General features: G+C 55.0%; 3 protein-coding genes across 3 annotated transcripts; 2 read left to right on the top strand and 1 right to left on the bottom strand.

The window, feature by feature from the left end:
- Nucleotides 1–304: 304 nt before the first annotated feature.
- LOC126989972 (histone H2B-like) lies at nt 305–788 on the top strand. Its single transcript, XM_050848563.1, has one exon. It carries the CDS (start codon nt 308–310, stop codon nt 731–733), a length of 426 nt encoding a protein of 141 aa, XP_050704520.1. The 5' UTR covers nt 305–307; the 3' UTR covers nt 734–788.
- A 7,101-nt stretch (nt 789–7,889) lies between these two features.
- Nucleotides 7,890–9,180, bottom strand: LOC126989971 (histone H2A-like). The gene has a single exon (XM_050848562.1). The coding sequence runs from the start codon at nt 8,806–8,808 to the stop codon at nt 8,215–8,217; it is 594 nt and encodes a 197-aa protein (XP_050704519.1). The 5' UTR covers nt 8,809–9,180; the 3' UTR covers nt 7,890–8,214.
- Nucleotides 9,181–15,370: 6,190 nt separating this feature from the next.
- Nucleotides 15,371–15,809, top strand: LOC126989975 (histone H2B). The gene has a single exon (XM_050848567.1). It carries the CDS (start codon nt 15,416–15,418, stop codon nt 15,785–15,787), a length of 372 nt encoding a protein of 123 aa, XP_050704524.1. The 5' UTR covers nt 15,371–15,415; the 3' UTR covers nt 15,788–15,809.
- The last annotated feature ends 1,631 nt before the right edge of the window (nt 15,810–17,440 follow it).

The following is a 17,440-nucleotide window of genomic DNA, read 5'->3' as shown; positions in this document are numbered from 1 at the left end:
ATGCCTCTCAGAACTCGATCCTGAAGACATCAGGTGGAGGGAATGCGAGCACTGTGACGAAGAGCAAGATTGCCCGCTTCTACATTACATACTAGAATGCCCGCTCACGAGAGACCTGACCCCGAACCCTGAGGGACACTCTGCCCCTGAACTTCTCTTCCACCTCGGAGAGGCGGCCCTGGAACAGCTCGTCCGACGATACCCGCCCCCTCGCTAATTTTTTTCATGCAGTACACCTAACGGGCCGTCAATAGACTAGGGCCCGTTTCCCCTGGGGCTACCCAGGGTTAATCTTAAATGGAATGGAATGGAATGGCGGCCAGGCAACATTCGCTCGCCGTCTGGGAACGAAGAAGCAGACATGCCCCCCAAAGCATCAGGAAAGGCCGCCAAGAAGGCCGGCAAGGCCCAGAAGGCCATCGCCAAGGGTGACAAGAAGAAGAAGCGCAGGAGGAAGGAGAGCTACTCGATCTACATCTACAAGGTGCTCAAGCAGGTCCACCCCGACACCGGCGTCTCCTCCAAGGCCATGTCCATCATGAACTCCTTCGTGAACGACATCTTCGAGCGCATCGCCGCCGAGGCCTCTCGCCTGGCCCATTACAACAAGCGCTCCACCATCACCAGTCGGGAGATCCAGACGGCCGTCCGTCTCCTCCTGCCCGGTGAGCTGGCCAAGCACGCCGTGTCCGAAGGCACCAAGGCCGTCACCAAGTACACCTCCTCCAAATAAGCAACCCACCAACTTGCTTGCACTGTAAAAGAACCGGCTCCATCGGAGCCACAAACTATTTCCCGAAAGAGAACGAAGACGGTTAGTCACTCTCTCTCTCTCTCTCTCTCTCTCTCTCTCTCTCTCACTGAGCTGACCCACCAAGGGATGCATGGCATCAATAAGCGGACCGAGTCCCGCCAGTGCTCGCCAAACCGCGACCAAAGCTTGAAATCGCCAATGCTTCTCTCGGTCGTTTGTTGTTAGCTGCAGGGGATCACGATGAGCGATATATGCCTACATAGCAGCCGTCATCAGTAGTTAGTGATTCCGCCCCTCCGCTTATATTTATTTACTTGTTCTGGTAATTCCTGTCTTCCTGCCTGCATGTAGTCCCCACATATTCCCTACTCGTGCACCCGCCAGTTGAAATAAGTTAAGAGAGAAATCAAAGCCCCCCAATCAATTGATATGAGATTATGAAGCAGAAGGATATGTGGTAAAGGCAACAAGCCAGTGATCATACTCCCCCCCTGCCCGCCCCAGTGTCTGTCTAAACTCTCTCCCGGAAAGTGACTTTGGCCCTGAAAAGGGCCTAGATATAGTGTGAGCAGATTGTAGTACTCAGACGGGCAACGCCAGCTTAGGCACGCTCGCCGCGAATGCGACGGGCCAGCTGGATGTCCTTTGGCATGATGGTGACACGCTTGGCGTGGATGGCGCAGAGGTTGGTGTCCTCGAAGAGACCGACGAGGTAGGCCTCGGAGGCTTCCTGCAGAGCCATGACGGCAGAGGACTGGAAGCGGAGATCGGTCTTGAAATCCTGGGCGATCTCGCGCACCAGACGCTGGAAGGGCAGCTTCCTGATGAGGAGCTCGGTGCTCTTCTGGTAGCGGCGGATCTCACGGAGGGCCACGGTCCCGGGCCTGTAGCGGTGAGGCTTCTTGACTCCTCCGGTGGCCGGGGCCGACTTGCGAGCGGCCTTGGTGGCCAGCTGCTTGCGGGGCGCCTTGCCACCGGTGGATTTCCTGGCAGTCTGCTTGGTACGGGCCATGGCTACGGACGAACAGAACAGTTGAGTCTGCCAGCCGTTTCTGGTTTTTATAGTTTTGGCGGCCGGGGGAGGAGCGGTGGTCCGCCGCGCCCTGCGCGTGCGCCGCCTCCTAGTCCCGCGCTTGCCCGCCCCCGTCAGGCAGTGCATCTATCTATCTAGCCCTATTGGAGGAATTTAGGGGTCTCTTGGAGCTGTCTGCATATGCTAGAGCCTAGTACAGTGTGGAGGCTCACCCAACGTCACTGGGCCGTCCGGAAGTAGACGGCAGGAGCCAGCCTATCGCCCAAAGACCCACCACCGCCGCCTCTGGCTCTGCATATATAGAGCGAACGCTGCAACAATTTTTTTTTTTTTTATTTTTTTTATTTTTTTTTTTATTTTTTTATTTTTTTTTTTATTTATTTTATTTTTTTTTTTTTTATTTTTTTTTATTTTTTTTTTATTTATTTTTTTTTATTATTATTATTATTATTATTATTATTATTATTATTATTATTAATATTTTTTTTTTTTTTTTTTTCTCAACACCTTCGACTATACTTGCGTGGTTCGAATGACCCACTTTAAACAAATGATCCCTTTGCTATACAAAGGACTCTTCCAACTGTCACTTACTGTTCAATCTTTCGGTCTCATGCAATCCCCTCCGTTCCGCTCACCACCTGTGGCTGGACCCCACCAAAAAGGTCTGTTTCTACTGCCTCCCACTTTACTTGCGTGGTTCGAATGACCCACTTTAAACAAATGATCCCTTTGCTGTACAAAGGTCTCTTCCTCCTGTTATCTTACTGTGCCACCTTTTACCCTCATAGAATCCCCTCCGTTCCGCTCGCCTCCCTCCGACTATCAGGGCTGGACCCCATCTAAAGGTCCCTCCGCTATACGGAGTACTTCTCAAACCATCCACTCTGCCAAATATACGTACAAACCACTGTCACCCTCTGACTTCCTTAATTTCAATTATTCACACCTTTCAATCCTTGGGACCTGGAGTTTTTGTCGGTCGCTCATGGTACGCTGCGCGCTGGCCATTGGGGCCGTGTTGCGGCACTGGCGTTTCTGGGCGTGACGCGTCCGTGGCTTAGAGAGATCAAAGAGAGAGGCGGGCCAGCCTATGGCACATAGCCCGCGAGGGCTAACAACCCTCAAAAACCCACCACCAACAACCCAACACTCACTCCACTGTTGAGCTACCCACCTGAACCATGACTGGCCGCGGCAAGGGAGGCAAGGGACTCGGAAAGGGAGGCGCCAAGCGTCACCGCAAGGTTCTTCGGGACAACATCCAGGGCATCACCAAGCCGGCCATCCGTCGTCTGGCGCGCCGTGGCGGTGTGAAGCGCATCTCCGGGCTCATCTACGAAGAGACCCGTGGTGTGCTCAAGGTGTTCCTGGAGAACGTCATCAGGGATGCCGTCACCTACACTGAGCACGCCAAGCGCAAGACCGTCACCGCCATGGACGTGGTGTACGCCCTCAAACGCCAGGGCCGCACCCTTTACGGCTTCGGTGGTTAATGCCGCTGCCTGAGCGAGCCCGACCTAACCCACCCACCCCGGACCTCTTTGAGGTCCACATTCTTATTCACTAAGAGAATAGTAGCACACTTTTTACTTCAGTTATATTTTCTTTCTTTCTTTCTTTCTTTCTGTTTCCTCCCCTCCCGCCCTCCCTCCCCCTGCCTAATGATGGTTCACACCTCCGCCCACTGCTCCCCATCCACCTCATTTGACACTAGTTTGTTTGTTTCCTCAATCCCATCTTTTCCTCCTCCCTCCTCCCTCCTGCCTAATGATGGTTCACACCTCCGCCCACTGCTCCCCATCCACCTCATTTGCCACTAGTAAGCTCCAATTTGTTTGTTTCAGTTCTTACGGAAACATCATTTTGCCATAATTTCCCCTGTCCCTGTCAATTCTTTGTAAAATCAGTAACAGGATATTTATGAAAAGAGAGAGAGAGAGAGAGAGAGAGAGAGAGAGAGAGAGAGAGAGAGAGAGAGAGAGAGAGAGAGAGAGAGAGAGAGAGAGAGAGAGAGAAAACTATATTGGAAAATACATAGACAAAACAAAGCGACGTCTGGACGGGAACAGGAAAAGAAAGAGAGGAAGAATGACATAGAAAGGTTAAGAAAGAAAAAAAGGAGGAGAAAAAGAGAAAGAAAGCAATAATGAGAAAGACGGCAAATATATAGACAGAGAGAAAGAAGCCTCCCCTTCTTGATCCACTCCTTCTATTGTCTCTTGGAATGTGCAGGAGTGTATAGGAAAGCAAGGGTAGGGTTAGAGGGTGAGGGACAGGCTCAGAACGAACTTGAAAGGGAAAGGCTGAGGAAGTGGGAATCTCCCTCTCCCTCCTCCCTCCTCCCCCTCCTCCTCCTCCTCCTCCTCCTCCTCCTCCTCCTCCTCCTCCTTCTTCTTCTTCTTCTTCTTCTTCTTCTTCTTCTTCTTCTTCTTCTTCTTCTTCTTCTTCTTCTTCTTGTTTCTCGTTGTCGTCCTCATCATCACGTTGCGCCCTCTCTTACTGGACCCGCTTTTTCAGATACGTTGAACCAGCCCCGAGTAGCCCGCCGGAACCCTGGGCAAGCGTCTACATGCCCAACAGTAGACAGGTGGATGACTAAAAAGCTGCAAATACGTTTCTATGAAAGTAGGTGTGCCGGCATGTAAATAGGTGTGCCTGCCTGCCTGCCTGCCTGCCTGCCTGCCTGCCTGCCTGCCTGCCAATTAAAGCGAACGGGCTAGCTAACAGACAAACACAAAACTAGCTAGCTAACAAACTAAAAGACAAACTAGCTAGCTAGCAAACAAACAAACAAACAAACTCACTAGCTAGCTAGCAAGCAATCAAACAAGCTAGCTAGCAAACAAACAAACAAACAAACAAACAAACTAACTAACAAACAAACAAACAAACAAACAAACAAACAAACAAACAAACAAACAAACAAACAAACAAACAAACAAACAAACAAACAAACTAACTAACTAACTAACTAACTAACTAACTAACTAACTAACTAACTAACTAACTAACTAACTAACTAACTAACTAACTAACTAACAAACAAACAAGGTAGCTAGCTACCAAACAAACAAAATAACAAGCTAAATAGCAAACATACAAACAAACAAACAAACAAACAAACAAACAAAGAAACAAGCTAGCTAACTAACTAACTAACTAACTAACTAGCTAGCTAACTAGCTAGCTAACTAGCAAAAAAGCTAATTAGGGAGCTAGCTCGTTTGTTTGTTGCAAGCTAACTTGTTAGTTAGTTTTGTTGTGGGAGTTTTGTTCTTAGTTTGTTGAGGTTTGTAATGCGTGTTGGCTTTCCTTTTTGGGGGGGGGTTTGCTTGGGATGGAGTATTGCGATTTCTTTTTACATATGTTAGATGACTGTCTCTTTTTAGTGATTCTGAAAGTCCTTTAGCGAAAATAATCACTTGGATTATAGTGTCTTTCCTGCAATATTTGCCTGTGCAATGGAATAAACATTATTTCATCTATCACTGAAATAGCTGGATGTTAATACAAAAATATTGCCATACTCAACTCCTAATACCTCCCCAATTGTTTTTTTTTTTTTTTTTAATGCAAGACCATAGGTAATAGTAGCTGTATCTACAAAACGATTGGTAATAGGATTATCTGTTACTCAAGCAAATGGTACAAATAAATCATTCTCCTTGAACAAGTTTGTTTTTACATCCTGTGCATATGGGAGGAAAAATGAAATCTAATAGCGCTTTTATCAACTCTTTCATAGTTACTGAAATATTCTAATACCTACAACCAGAACAGATATATTTTCATTATTGTATGTGAGAGGTATAGAGGGAAGTAATTGCTTGTTAAGGCTTTTATTCGAAGAATCTACCTCAAAAAAGTCTAGAAAGTTCAGAGTTAAAAGTGTAATGATTACCGAAGTAGAAAAATCATATAAGATCTCTATTCATAACTCCCGTAACACCTACTATACATTTCAGCGGCAGACAAACGCTGTTTTTCGCAAATATCTCCTAAACGAATCTTTGGATCAGTATGATATTTCAGCACACTACCTATAATACCCGGACCTAATTTATGGCTAACCTACCACATTACTGTATGTCTTATGTGACGAGTTTACTTGTGAAAACTAACACAAACCCGACGAGTCATGTTGACGCATTCGAAGGAAAGTGTGCCCCCCCCCCTGCACCCTCCCAAACTATTCCTAGCCACAACTACTCCCCTCTTCTCCCCCTAACTTCTCGCCTCCCTCATCACTCTTGTGTCCCTCCCTATTTCTCCCATCACTGTATTATATATTAGAATGTTATGTACGTGTATATGTATAGATAGTATGATTATTAACTAAGAGCATGGTACAGTTCCATGGAGGCAAGACGTATTTCACGTTGATAATTACTGTACAACAGCATGTTTACATACATATAGTATGTAGAAGGTCCATGTTTGCAGTCCTTATGGTCACCCAAGTGAACACGATGTACTGGCATTACCTGTGGTCTGGACCTTCTAGGAAAAGTTATTACTGTTATTACATACTGTGTAGTACATATTCATCATAAAATGTCAACTTGGTCCAGCTAATATAATGTTATTTTGTTGACTTGTCTCTTTCATATTTATATTTTGCCAAAATTATAAACCGCATATATTTTTCTCCATCTATACATATGGTTATCATGCGTATATATATATATATATATATATATATATATATATATATATATATATATATATATATATATATATATATATATATATATATATATATTTAGATCGTGTATTATTGTAAATACGATAACAAACATACCACTAGATATTATATATATATATATATATATATATATATATATATATATATATATATATATATATATATATATATATATATATATATATATATATATATATATATATATAATAATGATAGTGTAGTCTGCTTAAGTCATAGCCTCGGGCTGGGGAAGGGGGATGGTGTGAGTAGGGGGGTGAAGAGGGCAACCAGGAGGGGGATACTGCGATATTGGAGTAGGGAAGGAGTGGTCTTTGGGTTGTTCGGGGCGTTGGTGGAGGGGCTAGAGGAGTACCCCACACTCGTCCGATTCTGTTTAACACCTTAGATATGATGACTGGATTAGGCTTAATATCACTCAGTAAGCTCCTAACATAACACATATTGCAACATGGTATATTAGCCATAAATTAGGTCCGGGTGCTAAAGGCAGTGTGTTGAAATATCATACTGATCCAATGATTCGTTTAGGAGATATTTGCGAAAAACAGCGTTTGTCCGCCGCTGAAATGTATAGTAGGTGTGAATATACTGCTCCTGTATGGTTTATGGTAGCAAAAGACTTCAAAGATATAATCAAGAGAGAATCATACAATGTAATAAACTCTACCCACATACTGGCCAAAGAATATGCTAAAGATATTTCTCAAGGAAAAAAAAAAAATCACTCCTTAGCAATGGCTTTTAGTTACAGCAGAAGAGCAACTCGTGGGGTTCCCCGTCCGCTAGGGGAACCTACGGCGGAGCTATGTGCGTGGTTCTCCTTAAACTTTTTTTTTTTTTTTTTTTTTTTTTTTTGTGTGTGTGTGTGTGTGTGTGTGTGTGTGTGTGTGTGTGTGTGTGTGTGTGTGTGTGTGTTCTTCTAATTCTAATTCTAATTCTTATTCTTACTAGCTAGCGCAAGACTAATGTATCGCAGTGTCTGTGCTGGCTGGCTGGCTGGCCCTGGTGGTTTTGCACTTAGTTTAGCTTACCCTCCCAAACGTTTTCTTCTTCTCCTCAGGGTCTACCTCGCCACCTAGCACCTGTGTGTGAGGCCGGATGTTTAGGTTGGGTTAAACTATACCGTGTGAAGGTGAAGGTGAAGGTACAAACCGATGCATGCTTTCTCGGGTGAGGCAGGGGATCATACATGACGTCAGTGAGTGACTGACTGACTGATTCATTTTACTCATTCCGGACCTACTCCACAGGCCACAGCGGGTCGGAGCCCACCCAGCTACTACCTACCTACCTACTTCATCTCGGCGGGGGCAGCGCCGCATCCGATCTGCACGACGGCCATCATCGTCTCAACGACCTACCTCCCGGCTCTGTTTTGCGTTTTTTTTTTTTATTTGTTATGTTATGTCTTGTGGGTTAATTGTTGTTATCGTCGTTGTCAGCAGAGGAGTCCCTTACCTGCCGTGAAGAAAACAAACAAACAAACTAAGTGTGGGAAGCCTGCCAGACGTGGGGGTTGTTAATTGTTGTCATGACTGAGGGTCTTCTTCCTAGTAATATCAGCAGGAATTGACCTAGGAATGTCACTATGTAGTTGAGGGTGTGTGTCCAGAAGTCTCTTTTTGGAAAAGGGTGTGGCTCCCAAGGGGAGCCGGATTAAACGGTACTGAATTGTCGTCCCTGAAAGGCCGAGGGCGATTACTTCTTCTCGGTCTTCTTGGGCAGGAGCACCGCCTGGATGTTAGGCAGCACACCTCCCTGGGCAATGGTGACGCCGGAGAGGAGCTTGTTCAGCTCCTCGTCGTTGCGGATGGCCAGCTGCAGGTGGCGGGGGATGATGCGGGTCTTCTTGTTGTCGCGGGCCGCGTTGCCGGCCAGCTCGAGCACCTCGGCGGCCAGGTACTCCATGACGGCCGCCAGGTACACGGGGGCGCCGGCGCCCACGCGCTCGGCGTAGTTGCCCTTCCTCAGGAGACGGTGGATCCTGCCCACGGGGAACTGCAGGCCGGCACGGCTGGAGCGGGACTTTGACTTCCCCTTCACCTTTCCTCCCTTGCCGCGTCCAGACATGTCGACAGTGAGTGGTGGGGGCGTGGACTTGCGCTTCTGCTGTGGGCTCGGAGAGCGAATACCTGCCGCTCGCGGCTTTTTCGCCCTATATAGTGCAGCGCAGGATCGGAGGGCGGGGACGGCCGGGCGAGCCTGCCAATGGGAGCGCGTGCCGCCACGCGTCCCCGCGATCCCGAGGGAGCGGCGCCGCCATAAAGGGGGAATCCGGGGGCGGCCCGGCATTGGCTTCCCGGACCTGGCAGCGTGTGCACCTCTTCCCCACCTTCTAGCAACAGCTCTCGCGGGCGAGCGATTGAGCTGCTCTGCTACTGCCAGGCTGTGAGTCGCCGTGTCAGTGCTCCCTGACTACGTGCTACTCACTCCCCGGAGTTGCCAGCGTTACCACGCGCCTTCCACCTACCTGCCCCGCGCTGCACACCTCACCCTGCTCCGCGCTCTGCCGTGCCAGTGTACACCGTCTGCGTGTCACTGGTCACGCGTCGCTCGTTACACGCGACTGCAGCCTTCCTGCTGCTCTGTTTTTGTGCTTTTTTTTGTCTTTTGTTTGTGTGTTTGAGCCTTAGACCCTGGTTTAGTACGACGCCGAACCCCGAGGGCAGTGCCACGAGGGGGCCCCTTAGGATAAAGGGGTGGTTAGAGGAACAACCAGGGTTAGTGTTAGGTCCCCCAAGACCCGCAAGGGGCGACAGCGGCGCCTGCCGAGCCCTTTAGAGGGTGGGCAGGCTTTAGCCCTCCGCTGCCGTAGGCAAGCCGGCTCCTCGTAGGCTAGATTTTGTTACTTTTTTATTTTATTTTTTGTTCAATGTCTAGCTGTGGTCCAGCCCGAGTGCTGTCTTGTTGCTAGGATGTCCTCGGACAAGCGTGTCCGCCCTGCTAGCGACTCGGAGAGCTCTGACTCCGAGTCGCCAGCTGATAAGCAGCTACGCCTTGAGTCGGGGAGTGAGCGTGATGAGGCGGCCCTTATCCCACTCCCCGACTCTTCTGATGAGGATTGGGTGGTAGTGGGAAGGGCGCGTGACCGTACCCACCGCTCCCACCCACCTCCGCCACCTTCGCCTCCCCGCTCCCGTTCACCACTTGGCACCTCCGCTACCCCCACCCTGCCCAGCGGCTCACGCCCGACGCCGTTCCCCCGTTCTACTGCTACTGCCCCCACTGCTGCCACCTCTACTGCCTCCACCGCTGCTCCTACATCTGCCTCCGCTGCTGCCCATTCCAACCTGCTCGGTGCCGTCTCGCACCCCGAGCAGGCTGCTGTCCGCCACGCTGCTGCATCTCCTGCCAACCCCAAGGTTGTCGTCCCTCCAACACCGGGGTTCGAGACTGCCCTCGACCTGGCGGAGGCCCTGGAGGAGGAGCTCGGGCTCCGCCTCCAGATGCGCTTCCTGGAGAACGGCAGCGTGCTGATCACCCCGCCTTCCGAGGAAGCCCTCCGTGCCCTCATGGACACCACGTCGGTGCATGGCAAGGCGGTGCAGTTGCGGCTGATGGGCGACGCCACCACCAAGGGGGTGGTGACCACTTACCCGGTTGCCATGCCTCTCAAGGCTCTCCTCCGCCACCCGAGCGTCGTCACGGCAGAGCGATGTATGACGCGCGACAACCTTGCCACGAGGCAGGTCCTCATCTCGGTGAGGGGCCCCTTGCCAGGCATGCTCGACCTGGGGAGCTGGGGCGTATTTTACACGCGCCCCTTCAACGCCGAGCCCCTCCGTTGCTATCGCTGCCAGCAATACGGCCACCATCGCTCCCGCTGCAATCGCCAGGCAGTGTGCGGCATGTGCTCGGGGCAGCACATGACGGAGGCCTGCCTTGCGAAATACAAGGCCGGCGAGAGCGTGACCGCCCTCTGCCCCAACTGCCGCCAGCACCACCACGCATGGAGCCGGCGCTGCCCCTCCCGGTTGAACATAGTGGATCGGGGAATCCAGCGTCAGGAGGAGTGGCGTGCGGCCCACAACCCCTCTCGGCCGGCGTGGACCGGGCGTTCCCGCTCGAGGTCCCAGCGTCGGCCTGCCCCACCCGGTCAGACAACGCTCGCCTCCCGGGAGCACTTCCCGGCCCTCCCACCACCGGCCACGTCTCGCGGCAACGCTGCTCCGGCTGTGCCGCCACCAGCTACGCCTCCTCCACCGCCTGCCACGCAACCCCACCCGGCCTCCTCCTCAACACAAGCCCCTCCCCCACGCCCGGCATCCGCCTCGGTCCCCTCCACGCAGCTCACTCCCGCAGTGCCTCCACCGGCCCTCCCCCAGCGCGTAAGGCGTCGGAGGAACCGCGGGCCGCGCCCCCCCGTGATCGCGCCAGCTGCACCCCTGGTTCCTCCTCCCGGCCATGTCCTGGTCACCAGGGCTGCACTAGAGGGGATGCTGGCGAGCTTCGCTCTGGCGCTAACCGGCCTCCTAAAGCTAACACCGGACGAGGCGGCGCTGCGAGTCATCGCGAAGGCGACGGTGGAGGAGTGTTTCCCCACCATCGACAGTCCGGTCGCGTCTCCCACCACCCCGCTGCAAACTCCAGTTGCTGCGCCTCCAGCTGTGCAGGCCCCTGTCCGCGGGGACGCTCCACCTCCCGCGGCGGAGGCCCACATGGAGGTCGACGCGCCCTCCCGGGCAGCAGTGGCACCTGCCGTCTCGGTGGCCCAGCCAGCGCAGGCGTCCCAGACAGCCAAGCCCCGCTCACACATCCCAGTGCAGGCGGCTCCGACCCGCTCCCGCATCCCGCAGCCCAAAGGCATTGTGACCCCTACGCGCCGGGGGCCTGCCCCTCGCGCGGCGGCCCCTGTGATCGCCCTGGGACCTCCTCGGCGACCGACCGCTAAGTGTTCTGCAGTGGAACGTGTGCGGCGTGCGCGGCAAGGTTAACCTCCTGCGAGCTGCGATCGGCACCGACGGCTTTGACGTCATCCTGTTACAGGAGACGCTCCTTCGAGGGCCAGTCGGTGCCCTTCAAGGGGTTCAGGGCCTTTTACCTGCCTGCCGTCGCCGGTGCGGCGCGTGTGTGTTGTATGTTGGTCAGGGATGTACGTCCCTGTTCTCGAGTGCCTCACCCCGTGCTGTGCGGTGCCGGTGTGGAGGTATTGGCAGTCAAGGTGACCTTGCCGAGCGCGTGTGTCGCGTTCTACTGCGTGTACAGTGGGCCGCGGGCCGAGCCCGACTGCACTGAACTCCTCTCCCTGGCTAATGACGAACCCACCTTCATCGGGGTGATTTCAACGCCCACCATGAAAGGTGGGGAGTAGGAGGAACCGCGCAGGGCGCCACCTTGCCTCGGCCTTGGAGGACGTTCCTGGGGTTGCGCTCCTCAACACCGGGTGCCCACGCACATGGCTGGTGGCGTCCTGGACCTCAGCTTTGTGTCGCAGCCACTTGCAGTCGACGCGACGTGGACCCTCCACCCGCACCTCGCGAGCGACCATTTCGCCTCCGTTGTTGCACTCCCTGTCCCGCCGCCTGTGTTACCACAGCGGCCTCCTCGCTGGAACCTGCGCCGGGCTGACTGGCCTCGGTTCCGCGGGGCCGTCGCCCGTCGTCTGGCCGCCACCATCCGACCCGACGACCTCGAGGCGGCGGACGCGCGCCTGGTTGACGCCTTCACAGCAGCTGCTGATGAGGCGATCCCCCTCCTCCGGCCTGTGGCGGTGGTCCACCGTGACAGGTGGTACTATACCGAGGAGGTAAGGGAGGCGAACCACCGAGTCAACCAGGCCCGTAAGCTTAACAGGAGAGTCAACACGGAGGCGACGCGAGGCTTGCTGCGCGCTGCTGTCCGTCGCGCCAGGGAAACCGCCGACCGGGTGCAGGAGGAGCACTGGCTGGCGTGGTGCGAGGGACTTGACGGCTGTACGTCCGCTGCAGTCCTCTGGCGGAAGCTGAGGGCCGTCGCCGGGGGTGCCGTTGCGCGCCCATCTCTACCCACAGCCCCAGGCCGAGGCGGAGCGGCTCGTTGCCACCTTCTCCTCCCGTGCTGCTTCCGCCCGGCTTCCGGCCCACACTCGCGACCTGCTGAGGGAGGCGAACCCTGGAGAGTAGCCGCCTTCAGGGAGGCCTGCCTACAGGCGCATGTCACTGACGCGCCTATAGAGCTCTGGGAGCTGGAGCGGGCCATCCCCAGGAAGGACACCGCCACCGGAGTCGACAGGATCCCCTACTCCTTCCTGGCGAACGCTGGCCCGGACATGCTGGCGGAGGTTCTGGGACTCTTTAACAGGTCCTTCGAGCTCGGAGCACTGCCAGCCTCCTGGAAGCTGGCCACCATCGTTCCCATCCCCAAGAGTGGAGACGGGCTCCAACATCGCCCGATCTCCCTCCTAAGCTGCCTCGGCAAGTGTATGGAGCGAGTCCTGCTTCCGCGCCTTCAGTGGGCGATGGGCCCCCTCCATCACCACCTCTTTGCCTTCCGCCGGGGCAGGGGCACCAGGGACTGCATCTCCACCCTCCTCTCTGGTGTCTTGGGGAGACGGGCGGTGGTGGTATTTCTCGACCTCGAGAAAGCTTTTGAGCTCGCCTCAGCCCCAGCCATGCTCTCCATTCTCGCTGAACGGGGCGTCCGTGGCCGCCTGCTGGCGTGGGTGGGCCATTATCTGGAGGGACGGAGAGCGGCCGTCCGATTTCAGGGCCATACGTCCGCGATAGAGACTTTTGAGAACGGCACGCCTCAGGGTGGCGTCCTGAGCCCCGTGCTGTTCAATCTGCTCGTCGAGAAGTTGGCGGCCCTTCCGACGAGCGGAACCGCAAGAGTCCTATCGTATGCGGACGATGTGGCCCTGGTGGTGTGGGGCCCCAACCAGGTGGCCTGCGCCCGCCAGCTCCTCCGCCGGCTGACTCAGACGTGCGCCGCCCTAGGGCTGGTCGTCAACAGGACTAAGACAAAGGCCATGGCCTTCCGCCACGGCCACCTTCCTGAGCCCTTCGACCTCGAGGGTACGCCCGTGCCGTGGGTGCACACTTACAAGTACCTCGGGGTCACTGTTGACTCCAGCCTGTCCTTTGGCCCGCACATCGCCCGTGTGCGGGACGAGGTCCGGCGGCGCACTAATGTGATGAGGGCCCTTGCCAGAACAGCGGGTGGGTCTGGGGACAGGGTCCTGCGGACTTTCTACATCCAGGGCGTTCGGTCCTGTATTGATTATGGGACGCCGTGCCTGCTGACGGTGGGTCCGGCGGCGCTTAGGCCGCTGGAGACAGCTCAGAACGCCGCCCTCCGCGTCATCATTGGCGCCCCATGTGGACGAAATGCGTGTGCCTCCGGGCGGAGGCACGCGTGTGCAGCGTCGCCGCGAGTCACCCAACTCTCAGAGGGGCATCTTGCGGCGCTGCTCAGATGCATGGGGGCGGAGCAGCTCCGTGCCTCCGTCGGGCAGGCCCTCCTGCAGGACCCTCTCCTGTTCCGCAAGAGAACGTGGGCGACTGTGGCGGCGGCCACGATTCGCAATAGCGAACTCCCCCACGCCCTTGTGACGGCTGTGGACGCCCCCCACCCCACCTACGTTGCCCGCCCCCCGTGGGAGCCGCCTGCCTTAACAGCCACCATACGGCCGCTCGCCAAAGGAAGGCCCTCCTCACCCCTCTGGAGTTGGCCAGGAGGCAGACAGCAGCGAGCGGGAAGCAGCGCACCCTGGAGCCTCCGTGTACTTCACGGACGGCTCCGTCAACCACCAGACGGGGGCTGTCGGCGCTGCTTTTGTGTGCGGTGGGGACACTGCTGTTTTTCGTCTGCCAGACGGTTGTTCCTCCACCCAGGCTGAGCTGGCAGCCATTGGCGGGGCGCTGGATCATGCAGTGGAAGGGGGTCGGGGCCCTGTCTTGATCCACTGCGATTCAGTCCCTGCCATCCGCTCTCTGCTACAGGACCCCCCGCGCGACAACGTGTCTCTCCTCACCTCCATCCTTGCGAGGCTGGCAGAGTTGAGAGGAGCGGGGCGCCCTGTAAAAGTTAACTGGTTGCCCAGCCACTCGGGCGTGGCAGGCAACGAGGCGGCGGACGGCGCTGCTGCTGAGGCAACGCTCCTGCCTGCTGTCACGCGGCCTGTTGTGGTTAGCCTTGCCCAAGTGAAGAGGGCCATGGCCGCACGATCTGCTACTGGGGTCGTCAGGGAGCTGGAGGAGGCCCTGGCTGCGGGCTCGCCGTCCGCGTTTTGGTACTCGGCGGCCACTAACACCGGCGCCCGCCAGCTGCCGCCAAATCTGCCGAGACGGGAGGCATCCAACATCCGCCGCCTCCGTCTCGGCTACAAATGTGCGTCGGTCCTTCACCCGGATGACCCTGTCCCTGTCGAGTGCCCGTACTGCGAGGAGGAGGTCCTCCAGCCGCTCCTCCACTACCTCCTCGAGTGCGGTGCGACGCGCAACCTGCTTCAAAACCGGGAGGGGCTCTCAGCGCCAGCCTTGGTGGGGGCCCTGGACGACAGGGCGCTTACTGCCCTAGTGCGGGCATATGAGCCGCCCAGGTAGGCTCTCTGTTCTGTATATATGGGCGTGTTAGAGCGTGTATGTATGTGTGGGTGTTTGTGTGTGAGTATGTGCGTGAATGAATTTTTAAGTCAGCTACAGGACGCCTGGTGCGCCTGTGCCCCAACCCACTTAGTGGGAAGGGGTGTTAACAATCTATATATGTGCGTACATTGGCGTGTGTGTGCGCGTGTGTATGTATTTCTGTACCTGCACACGTGCGCGCGGCGTGCCGTGTATGCACATATATAGCCCCAGCCATGACTGCGACGGGCCGTCGTAGTCGACAAAGGCCCGTTCCCCTTCTTAGGGGTTAATCTTAAAGGAAGGAAGGGCGGCCCGGCAACATTCGCTCGCCGTCTGGGAACGAAGAAGCAGACATGCCCCCCAAAGCATCAGGAAAGGCCGCCAAGAAGGCTGGCAAGGCCCAGAAGGCCATCGCCAAGGGTGACAAGAAGAAGAAGCGCAGGAGGAAGGAGAGCTACTCGATCTACATCTACAAGGTGCTCAAGCAGGTCCACCCCGACACCGGCGTCTCCTCCAAGGCCATGTCCATCATGAACTCCTTCGTGAACGACATCTTCGAGCGCATCGCCGCCGAGGCCTCTCGCCTGGCCCATTACAACAAGCGCTCCACCATCACCAGTCGGGAGATCCAGACGGCCGTCCGTCTCCTCCTGCCCGGTGAGCTGGCCAAGCACGCCGTGTCCGAAGGCACCAAGGCCGTCACCAAGTACACCTCCTCCAAATAAGCAACCCACCAACTTGCTTGCACTGGAACAGAACCGGCTCCATCGGAGCCACAAACTCTTTCCCGAAAGAGAACGAAGACGGTTAGTCCCTCCCGCGCTCTCTCTCTCTCTCTCTCTCTCTCTCTCTCTCTCTCTCTCTCTCTCTCTCTCTCTCTCTCTCTCTCTCTCTCTCTCTCTCTCTCTCTCTCTCTCTCTCTCACTCACTCACTCACTGAGCTGACCCACCAAGGGATGCATGGCATCAATAAGCGGACCGAGTCCCGCCAGTGCTCGCCAAACCGCGACCAAAGCTTGAAATCGCCAATGCTTCTCTCGGTCGTTTGTTGTTAGCTGCAGGGGATCACGATGAGCGATATATGCCTACATAGCAGCCGTCATCAGTAGTTAGTGATTCCGCCCCTCCGTTTATATTTATTTACTTGTTCTGGTAATTCCTGTCTTCCTGCCTGCATGTAGTCCCCACATATTCCCTACTCGTGCACCCGCCAGTTGAAATAAGTTAAGAGAGAAATCAAAGCCCCCCCAATCAATGGATATGAGATTATGAAGCCGAAGGATATGTGGGAAAGGCAACAAGCCAGTGATCCTCCTCCCCCCCTGCCCGCCCCAGTGTCTGTCTAAACTCTCTCCCGGAAAGTGACTTTGGCCCTGAAAAGGGCCTAGATATAGTGTGAGCAGATTGTAGTACTCAGACGGGCAACGCCCGCTTAGGCACGCTCGCCGCGAATGCGACGGGCCAGCTGGATGTCCTTTGGCATGATGGTGACACGCTTGGCGTGGATGGCGCAGAGGTTGGTGTCCTCGAAGAGACCGACGAGGTAGGCCTCGGAGGCTTCCTGCAGAGCCATGACGGCAGAGGACTGGAAGCGGAGATCGGTCTTGAAATCCTGGGCGATCTCGCGCACCAGACGCTGGAAGGGCAGCTTCCTGATGAGGAGCTCGGTGCTCTTCTGGTAGCGGCGGATCTCACGGAGGGCCACGGTCCCGGGCCTGTAGCGGTGAGGCTTCTTGACTCCTCCGGTGGCCGGGGCCGACTTGCGAGCGGCCTTGGTGGCCAGCTGCTTGCGGGGCGCCTTGCCACCGGTGGATTTCCTGGCAGTCTGCTTGGTACGGGCCATGGCTACGGACGAACAGAACAGTTGAGTCTGCCAGCCGTTTCTGGTTTTTATAGTTTTGGCGGCCGGGGGAGGAGCGGTGGTCCGCCGCGCCCTGCGCGTGCGCCGCCTCCTAGTCCCGCGCTTGCCCGCCCCCGTCAGGCAGTGCATCTATCTAGCCCTATTGGAGGAATTTAGGGGTCTCTTGGAGCTGTCTGCATATGCTAGAGCCTAGTACAGTGTGGAGGCTCACCCAACGTCACTGGGCCGTCCGGAAGTAGACAGCAGGAGCCAGCCTATCGCCCAAAGACCCACCACCGCCGCCTCTGGCTCTGCATATATAGAGCGAACGCTGCAACACTCAGGAGAATGTAAGAAGGACAAATCATACAAGATCTGCTCAGAATGCGCTTCAACCGAACATACTTGGAGAGAGTGTAAATCAGACACAAAAAAATGCATAAACTGTGCAGGAAACCACAGAACATTGGCTTATAAGTGCCCAGAGAAAAAGGCAATAAGAGAGAGGAAAACAGAGGAGCAAAAAACAAAAGGCCAA

This window comes from Eriocheir sinensis, unplaced genomic scaffold, assembly GCF_024679095.1.
Source record: "Eriocheir sinensis breed Jianghai 21 unplaced genomic scaffold, ASM2467909v1 Scaffold14, whole genome shotgun sequence".
Classification (NCBI taxonomy): Eukaryota; Metazoa; Arthropoda; class Malacostraca; order Decapoda; family Varunidae; genus Eriocheir; species Eriocheir sinensis.
The sequence above is the reverse complement of the archived record's forward strand: the minus strand, read 5'-3'. Positions and strand labels throughout refer to the sequence as shown.